General features: G+C 46.5%; 1 protein-coding gene across 4 annotated transcripts; it reads left to right on the top strand.

Moving 5' to 3' along the window:
* Positions 1-3: 3 nt before the first annotated feature.
* On the top strand, positions 4-8,561 carry PKMYT1 (protein kinase, membrane associated tyrosine/threonine 1). Of its 4 annotated transcripts, none has more exons than XM_081837099.1 (9): positions 39-152; positions 2,386-2,458; positions 2,607-2,977; positions 3,913-4,403; positions 4,590-4,696; positions 4,885-5,057; positions 6,003-6,259; positions 7,341-7,439; positions 7,813-8,561. In XM_081837099.1, the coding sequence occupies exons 2-9, from the start codon at positions 2,401-2,403 to the stop codon at positions 8,054-8,056; spliced, it is 1,800 nt and encodes a 599-aa protein (XP_081693225.1). In that variant the 5' UTR covers positions 39-152; positions 2,386-2,400; the 3' UTR covers positions 8,057-8,561. The 4 variants fall into 4 exon arrangements, with proteins under 4 accessions (XP_081693226.1, XP_081693225.1, XP_081693227.1 ...); XM_081837098.1 differs by lacking the exon at positions 39-152 and adding an exon at positions 281-446; XM_081837100.1 differs by lacking the exon at positions 2,386-2,458 and having other exon boundaries at positions 4-152.
* The last annotated feature ends 1,053 nt before the right edge of the window (positions 8,562-9,614 follow it).

Genomic DNA, 9,614 nt, shown 5'->3' with positions numbered 1-9,614 from the left:
GAGGGAAGGGAGGGGGTGGGAAAAGGGCTGCTTCATCCGGGAACTCTCGGACGGACGGAACAAAGCGATTCCCTCGCTCGCACGTACGCGAGAGCCCTTGCTCTCCGGGGCTCCGAGGAAATTTAAAATTATAAAGAGGAAGGAGAAGAGAGGTAAGGCGCCGGTGCTTTTGCGTTTCCTCAGTGGCCGGAGCGGGTGTGGCGGTGATGTCGCCGACTAGGAGCAGGGGAAAGGGGGGGCGCCCCCCGCACCTGAGGTGAATTTCGGGGGAGGGCAGAGGCGGTGGCTGGGGGAACAGGGCCCTTCTCCGTGGAGGAGGGCGAGGCTGCCGGTGGTGGCTATCTGTCATTGTTAAAATGACTAAACGTCGTATTGATTTCTATCCCGCCTTTTCCCCTGACACGGACTCGAGGCGGCTTACAGAGGGAATAGGAAGCAGCCGAAACGTAGGTTGGGGGGGGGGAGGGAACGTCGATTAAAAAGCAAGTAAAAACATGGATAGAGCCGTGCTTCTGATAGGTCTGGGGGAAAGGAAGCTGAGGCAGGGGTCGGGGGTCGAAGGGGCTTATTCTAGCCAGGGTGACACTTGCAAGATGTTATAGGGCCTGCGGGGGGGGGGGGAGGTTGTTCTCAAGGCTTCGTGGAAAGTGTAAGGTTGTGGGGGAGGGATTTCTTTGAGGGCGTCCTGGGAGGCGGTCCCAAGCATAAGGAGGGTCGGAGGCAGCAGGGCTTCTGAATGCCAGTTGATGGGAATCACAAGGTGCTCGAATCTTGCTCCTTGCGGGGGTTTCCCCCACAGGCATTGGGTGGCCCCTGGGAAGACAGGATGCTGGGCCATTGACCTGATCTAGCAGGGCTCTTCTTGTGTTTCTATAAGGAGCAGGAGAACTTTAGAGGGCTGAGAGTGATGGAGCTGGAGGGGCAAGGATGTGTCTTCCACAGCTGACATAAGTCAAGCCCAGTTGTGGGGGGGACAGCTGGGCTCTTCTTTTAGTGGTGGTGTTGGTAAAATCAGAACAAGGCAGATTCCTGGAGGAATTCTCTAGTTGTCTGACATTTTAATCCTACTCTTTTCTCAAGGAGTTCAGAGTACATAGCTCTTCTTCTTTCTCCTTTCCATACTGTTTTATTCCCGCCACAGCCCTGTAAGAGAGTTCAGGCTCAAAGACTGGCCTGAGATCACCCAGTGAACTTTGTGTGCATTTGAGCCTGGCTGCAGGGGCTCTTAAGTCAGATGTGATGTGGACGCCACATAGGCATCTGGTAGCTAAATGGAACCTCCATTTTTAGAGGCAGTGTACCTGTGAGTACCGTGTGTTTCTAGAGACAAACAGGAAATGGCCATCACCCTCATGACAAGGTTGTGACCTGGCTGTCTGGTGTTGGAAAGAGAATATTTGTTCTGATCTGTTTGGCCTCCTGTTGTGTTATTACCATCTCTGGTTGCACACACCTGGGACTGAGGTAAGGACAGCCCACTCGTGACATCATCATTATTAGTCTACCTCCTAGGTTTATTGTCAGGATAAAGGAAAGAGGAAAAAACCCACACATGCTCTGCTAAAGGGTTAGAAATATAGCAATATTTTTATGTAGTGCCCTATTTATTTAGAAGATGCACAAGGCAGTCTTAATTTTAATGTAAACCTCTCAGTGTTCAGTATGGCTTCCTCAAAGGAAATTGTGTATAGGTTTGTATCCAACTGCTCTGCTGTTCACATAGACATTTAAGCGGCTTATGATAGATAATGTAAATATGAATTCCTTGTGTGAATCGATACTTTGAAACTCATCATATCTTACTGTTAGTGCTCCACTTAGTGTTTTTTTCTTTGTGACTCTGCTGACTGCTTTGTTTGTTTTCCTTTGAGTGCCTCTAAAGATTCTGATCCCAGACTTGTCAGTTTCATCTGACTGTCACATGATTTATCAGGAATCACTAAGGCCATTACAAACTCCATCACAATTACTGATGGTTCCAGGACAGTTGCAGTAGATGGATGAAAGGCATCTTAACCTAAAATGCATCCCAAATGGCCAGAGCCTGGAGACAGCAGCCCACAGGGCATTGATCTTCTAAGATGGAATTCTAGCAACTGATTGGGAGGCATGAGTTATTGAAGCCTCTGCCTGATAGACAGAACCTTAAAATGGGTGGTTGTTTTCGTTCTTGCAAAAGACAAAAATAAACACGTCCCTTCCTGCTGTGAATACAAGCTACGAAGGTACATAAAGATACAGCTCTGGGCTTGTGGTCCCAGAAATGGAATGTAGAAATGAATAGTGGGAGTTAGAATGCTTTTCAGGTTCCAGGGCTTCTAAACATCATTGTTGCATACAGTGAAATACTGTATTAAAATTGAATGTATCCTCCTGTTCTTGCAGTTTATCCTTTGGGCTATGCATGTGGGGAGGCTTCTTTCCCCATCACTTGAGACTCAACTATCAGTCTCTTCAGGTCAGCAAACTGAAAATATTTACCTTTTTCTTGGTTAGTGAATTTTAAATGTGCCTTAGCAGCCCAACACAAAAGACTCGCTGACTGCAACTTTGGATCATTGAGGAAATGATAATGTAATTTCAATAACTATGCATTCTGCTTTCAGACATGCCACTACCTCTTGACTATGGAGGGGCTGAGTCCCAGATGAGTCACACTCCTCTTCCAGTGCCTGCCTTCTTCCGGGAAGCAGAAAGCAGTTTTTCAGCCAAGAGAGCTCGGAAGCCACTCAGCTATACTCTCCCACCACGCCCACGCCACAAGAGCTCACTCACTGTGAGCAGGATTTTCTCTGACCGCCGGCAGCAACCGTGGACCAAGCTCCAGCCACACAGTGTTTCCTTCCATGGTGCACAGAGGAAACAGACACCCCTGCGTAGTCATCTGTATGATGCTTCCAAAAGAGAGCTGTTTTTCAAGCAGTGTTTCCAGCAGCTAAGCCGTCTTGGCAGAGGATCTTTTGGTGAAGTGTACAAGGTAAGGCAGTAGCAGACAGGCTACTAATCTCTTGGGACACATCTACACTAGCCATTTAAAATACATTGCTTCCTCAAAATATTCCCGGGAACTATAGTTTAAGTGTACTGTGAAATGCGGCTCTGTGAGATGAATTACAGTTCCCAGAATTTTTTATGGGAAGCCATGCTCTTTAAATATAAGGTATGGACACAGTCTGTGTGGAAGAAATGACTTCACGCAAGGCATAATTAAGATTCCCCCCCTCACAGTTTGTGGTGATGACCACTGGTTAGATGGCTTTGAAAATGAATTAGACAAACACATGGAAGATCTGCCTATCAGTGGATTACATTAAAATGAGACTTCCATGTTCAGAGGTGGTGACTGCGGCAGGGGGCTGTTGCCACCATGCCCTGCTTGTGGGCTTCCAGGAGGAATCTGGCAGGCCACACTGTAGGAAGTGGGGTGCTGACTACAGTGCATTGTCTTAAATACACAGCCCCACACTTCAGGTGCCTCCAGATTTTGGGAGAAGGATATAAGTGCATGCTACAACATAAGGTTTGTGCAGTTAAAGGGCTCTGTCCCCTTAGTGCAACAAATCAACTTTAAAAAAGAATCATGCTTTTTGCAATTTGGAAAGTGATGGGAGAATGCATTGAAGAGTGCAGGATGAACAAATGACTAACAGAATGATTTATAAACACCCCACAAGTAAATCAGGATGAATGCAGAACGAATGCTAATTGTGCAGGCTTTGTTATTATTTGTTTGCTGGGTGATTTTATGACAATGTGACGTGAATATAATTTATCATGACAGAATCTGGATGTTCTTGGCAAGCTTACCACTCACAGTTCCTGAACACCCCTTGTGCAGGGAGTTCTTGCATGGAAGGGCCAGGATCCTCTTCAGTCTACAGGATGTAATAACTTGTTTCATCTTCCCTACAGGTGCGCTGTAGGGAAGATGGACAGCTATATGCTGTGAAGCGTTCTGTGGAGCCATTCCGAGGTGAGAGTGATAGGCAGCGCAAACTGGCTGAGGTGCGCAAGCACGAGCGCGTGGGGCACCATCCCAACTGTGTGAGCTTCGTACAGGCCTGGGAAGAGCGTGGGCAGCTCTACATACAGACGGAGTTGTGCCCAAACAACCTGTTGCAGTATTGTGAGGATTATGGACCACTGCCCGAATGGCAAGTGCGATCGTTCCTCTGGGACTTACTGCAGGGACTGCGTCACTTACACGACCGCAACCTTTTACACATGGATGTCAAGCCAGCTAACATCTTCCTCTCGTCCAGCAATGTCTGCAAGCTAGGTGACTTTGGGCTTATGCTGGAGTTGGACTCTAGGGATCTGAATGATGCTCAAGAAGGCGATCCCCGCTACATGGCACCTGAGCTGCTCCGTGGGGAATACACCAAGGCTGCTGACATCTTCAGGTGTGGGATGAGATGGGAAGTAGGGATGCTAATATTTCCAGTGCCTGAGATAGCCAGCAGCTTCACAGTTGTGGCTTTTGCTCCCCTGCCTCAAAATGTAACTTGTTGCGGGGTTCAAATTAGCACTACAGATAAGCAATGTTGTGCTGCTCCTGTTACTTCATCTGTGTGCTTCTGTCTTTCCAGCCTAGGCATAACCATCTTAGAGATTGCTTGCAATATGGAGCTTCCTAATGGAGGTGAAGGTTGGCAACAACTGAGACAGGGCTATATGCCCCCTGAGTTCACTGCAGGTGAGCAGAAACGAAGGGAACATTTCTGCATGCAGCACTTGCATATGCCAACTCAACCGCTAATCCTCATGGAAGGAGTCAAAGTGGCTGTCAAAACTAGGAGGGTCTGGGGAAAGAGCTGGTGGCATGTGAAATTCAATATATTGCAGAAAGCAAAGTAAGTAGTGGAATATTCTTGCCCTTCCCAGATCTCTCTGCTGAGCTGCGGACTCTCCTAGTTGCCATGTTGGAACCCAACCATCTGCTCCGGCCCTCGGTGGAGACGCTGCTTGGTTCCAGCCTCATGCAGAAGACAGGGAGGTGGCGGAAGCTGATGCTGCTGGCACAATCTGGGATCCAGCAAGGAGTTTCCATGTGCAAGGTGATCAAGGCCCTGGCCAGAGATCCTCACAATGCTAATCTGCAACTCTCCTTGAGCGCACTCTCCACAGCACTACCAAATCATCCTCTTCCTAGAACTATGCCACTACTTTGCGCCCCCTTTTTGTTGTTCTGGACAAAGGCATCCTTATCAGAAAACAGCCTATCAGTTATTTATGGGCGAATCACACTGAGCTAGTTCCATGTGTTGCTAAGCCTAAATGCCTTTGGGGAGGGTGGTATGCCAGCCTAGTTGAGGTTATGTCTTTGTTTTATGTACCCAGTTGAGAGAGCAGCACTGACTGACAGCAAAGGGCTGGAGACCTTTTCTGGTGCCCTGGCCTCCAGTTTGCAGTAGGGAGGGAGAGTATCTATTGCCAGATTTGGGAAGTGCCTCATGCCAGCATGCTATGCCCCATGAATTGCTTTCTTACGTTTCCATGCGCTCTGGCACTTGCCACGGTGTTCCATTGCACCAGAAGCGGTTTAGTCATGCTGGCCACATGACCCGGAAAGCTGTCTGTGGACAAATGCCAGCTCCCTTGGCCTGAAAAGCGAGAGGAGCCAGTGTGGTATAGTGGTTAAGAATGGTGGACTCATAATCTGGTGAACCAGGTTCGCTTCCCCACTCCTCCACATGTAGCTGCTGGGTGACCTTGGGCTAGTCGCACTTCTCTGAAGTCTCTCAGCCTCACTCACCTCACAGAGTGTTTGTTGTGGGGGAGGAAGGGAAAGGAGATTGTTAGCCGCTTTGAGACTCCTTAAGGCAAGTGAAAGGTGGGGTATCAAGTCCAAACTCCTCCTCTTCTTTTTTTCTCCACCCCATAGTCACCTGTGAATGGACTTAACCGTCCAGGGGTCCTTTACCTTTATCTTCATGCCAGCATGTTATTGCTCCATTGATTGCTTTCTTAATGTGTGAATTCTCCCCATCTGTTTATTTCAGATCCTCTTCAGGTCCATGCAGTGGCTCTGGGGGTCTGTGAGCAGCCCGGTTCACTGGCTGCTGTTTTGGCATCGGAATATTCCAGTCACACCCCCAAATTCACCCCTTGTCCTTCCCCCAGAAGACAGCAGCCTCTCTAGTGGTTGGGGTGAGGAGGAAGAGGATGCTGAAGAGAGCCTTGGTGAGGATGTCTTTGAACTAACGGAGACAGCTGGGCGTCATAACCGCACTTGCCCTGAGCTGCAGTCTTCTGACAAGTAAGTAGAAGGAGAAGAAGACAGGACCGCTCCTACTTCAGACAGTAACAGGTTGGAAGTAGAGAGGACATGTGAGTAAGGTGCCCCCCCATCAGATAAAACAGTGTGGTAGACCAATCCAAATGTCTGAAGCAAGTGATCTGTCTGTCTGTCTGGGAAGGCTAATATACATTCACTCAAATATCCAGGATTGCTAGCCAGTCTGGCCTGGGCCAGGGAGGGCTCTATGAGTTATATCTGTAATGTGAAGCAAATTCCATTCACTATTCTCTTGAGAAAATGTTTGTTCTAGTCAATCCTAACCACTGTCCTATCAAGTTTTTGCGATCTCTGAAGCAGAAGAAAGGAGTAATGATTCTTCCTGATGCCAATTTATGGCATTCATAAATCTAACCAGCTCCTTTTCAAGAGTTGTGGTGTATTGCCCATGTGACAACTTGCTTTAGTGTCTTTATCTTCAATTCTTAGGAAGCTACTTTGAGTCTTTCAGTTTGTATTGTAATGAAAGGGCAGTTGATTATCAGTTATTCCTACAGGTTTTGGGTTTTTTAAAATCTAAATTTGGTTTGTTACACAGTGCCAATCCATCTGATGTTCTGTAGCACAATCATGTCCTCCCCATCAGGCTTTTTTTTTAAAAAGCTAGACTAAACAGGCCAAACTCTCAATCTCCTTTCCTAAAATAATGAACACCCCCAAATCCTTCAGGTGCTTTTCTTTGCACCAGCATCTGCATAAAGCTCACCTTATCAACGGCAGGTGGCCAAGAATGATACTATTTTTTCTATTAAGCATGGGAAGAATGGTTCCTGTTATGCATGTAGAGAGAAAACAAGTCACTGGCAGCAGCCTCTAAAAGGTAGGAGAGCAAGTGGCTGTCCAGTTTCCCTTCTGAATGTGAGCTGTGGCAGGTCGTTTGTTCAAGCACATGTGCGCTCTCTTTCACTACAGGAAGCTAGTCTGGATTCCCCACCACCACCTGTGTCACACTTCTGAATTCTGTTTGACTCCTACTAGCCTGATGATATTAAAATGAATGCTTGAAAGCATAGGTAACTTCAGATTGCTGCTTCTCTTCCAGACAGCCTGGTTCTCCTCTGCTGAGCATCTGCCCTTGTGCAGGAAACACCTCCACGCCACGGCACCCCTCACCCCAGCAAACTGGTGGCAGGAAGAACAGGTGAGCTAATGGTCAAGGAGTAGCTGTAGGGGAGACAACAGCAGAGCTGCTTGAGGTTTTCCGACAACTCCTTGTCCCTTGCAATTCTTTGATTCTGCATGTAAGCAGAGGGTTCAGAGAAATGTGCAGATTTGTTAATGTCTCAATCAGTGAATAACTTTTAGCTTCTCAAAAGGTATCTTCCCCCTTTGGCACTGTAGAGGGCGCAATGGTTTGAACCGTGCATATTTATCAGAATATTTTGCTGCGAAGTTGTGTCCTGAGGAGTATGTTGTCTTTCCCAGTGCTGAACTATATCTCAGGTAGGAGATCCTGATGCAGCACCCAATACCTTATTTTTATCACCTGTCTTTTTCTGTTTGGTCACTCACAGGTCTTTGGTACTCCAAGGCAGCCCTAACCTCAGCCACATCAGCCCAGAGTCCCCCAATAGCAGACATGCCACATCAGGCTCTCTGAATGTGAACAGCTTGCGCCGCTCACTAGCTTTTGAAGATGAGGATGAATGGGAGTCACTTGTTCCTCAGTGCTCAAAGCAGTGCTCTACTTTTGAGCCCAAAAACTTGCTGAGCTTGTTTGAAGACTCCATGGCATCTGAGCAGAAGTGCCAGAGCTGAGAGGAACTTCCTTTTCTTTACTTACTGGCTTGCATAGGCCCTTACTGGGTGAAGGGAGGAAACCCCTCCCATTGATATTGCACACTTGGCCAGTATGCTCAGTGGGCTGGGCTGTGACATAGAGCTAAGTTTAGCAAAAGGGAGGCAGGATTTCTAGGGTTGCTTCCCTGTGCATAACTTCTCTGCTTGAGCCCTCTGATGATGATGCTTTTGACATGCATATTCTTGTATTCCAAAATTTAGACTGGTATCTGCTGGCAGGCAGTAGAAAATAGGGTGTATTGTCAGAGGTCACTTGAGGGGGAAATTGATCTTTTTATATGGGGAATGAGGGTGGAATCTATATTTTCTTTTAAAGTTTTGTCTTCTTATGTTTGTGTGATAGGAATGTGTTGCCATTTGTGGGAACTGGCTTGGAGAATATAAACTCCCTTTCATACTAGGGTTTTGCAAAGGTGGCAGCTGTAAGACTTGACAATAAAAGCATTTTCAACTTTCCCTTGAATTTTGTGTTTTTTGTGACTTGAAATATTAATCAAGTTAGAACACCATTCTGACAAAAGAACAGTGAGAGATGAAGTTGCAAATCGCCACACAAGGAAATTATATCATTATATCATCAATTTGATTTGAACTGATTTTAGAATGAATTGATTTTAGAATGCTGTATTATTTTACTATTTTTAGCCACTCTGAGCCCGGCTTTGGCTGGGGAGGGCGGGATATAAATTAAATTTTACTATTCTTAAAAGTTTGAAAGAAAGAAAAAAATACTGAAAGTACAGGCTGTTTTTTTGATGAAGCCTCAGAGAAACAGCTGAATAGAGTAAATAGTGGCTGTGAGCTGGACAGGTCTTGAAGATATACTTTAGAATCCAAATCTTGCTTGTTCACAGTATCTAGTGCAGAGGGTTAACTTTTTTGGGACTGTAGGGGCAGGGGCATTTGGAATGAGACTGTGGTACAGACACTACTCCCCACCAGACAGAAAGCATCCAAAACTATTCTTTTCAAAGTCATCTGTGAAGTTGGATCCAATAGTAATAAAACAGATTCCTGCAAAAACCAATATTGAATTAAAGCTTAGAGGAGTAAAAACACACAGATCCAGTGCCTGCCAGCACCAAAAGAACATTGATCCAAGGCAGGAATCCTCAAAATGCTTTTGTAAATAGGGTGGCAACAAAACCAACCAAGCACTTAAACACACTTAGAGGAGACCTGTGATTTGATCATGGTTTTGAGGGAATTGTTCCTTGCTAAACTGTATGTTTGCCTCAGCTCCCATGTTTTTGTGCCAGGGTACCACTGGGAAGCACTTGATTTGGTGGTGGACCTGTGAAAAAATTAAGTTTCAAGAAGATTTGCTGGATACAACTTGTGTATGTGTGTCTTCTCCTTCTGGCAGTCTGTTATTTTCAGCTCTCAGTACTCTTTTGAGGGAGGCAGGCGGGCAAGATAATGTAACCTACCTTGTTGCCTCATGGAGGCAGTGAGGGGCCACACAGAGGCTTAACACATGCCAAGGGAAGTTCTCAAGGCTGCCCTGCCATGTTGG

Source organism: Podarcis erhardii, assembly GCF_964252035.2.
Source record: "Podarcis erhardii genome assembly, chromosome: 13".
Classification (NCBI taxonomy): Eukaryota; Metazoa; Chordata; class Lepidosauria; order Squamata; family Lacertidae; genus Podarcis; species Podarcis erhardii.
This window is presented reverse-complemented; position numbering and strand designations above follow the sequence as displayed.

What these genes read in the sequence shown, in the direction of transcription:
- PKMYT1 (XM_081837098.1), top strand. Translation starts at nt 357, where the DNA reads ATGACTAAACGTCGTATTGATTTCTATCCCGCCTTTTCCCCTGACACG. An exon ending in GCCCCCTGAGTTCACTGCAG is followed by an intron (nt 4,697 to 4,884) that starts GTGAGCAGAAAC and finishes TGCCCTTCCCAG; the next exon opens with ATCTCTCTGCTGAGCTGCGG. An exon ending in ACTGGTGGCAGGAAGAACAG is followed by an intron (nt 7,440 to 7,812) that starts GTGAGCTAATGG and finishes GGTCACTCACAG; the next exon opens with GTCTTTGGTACTCCAAGGCA.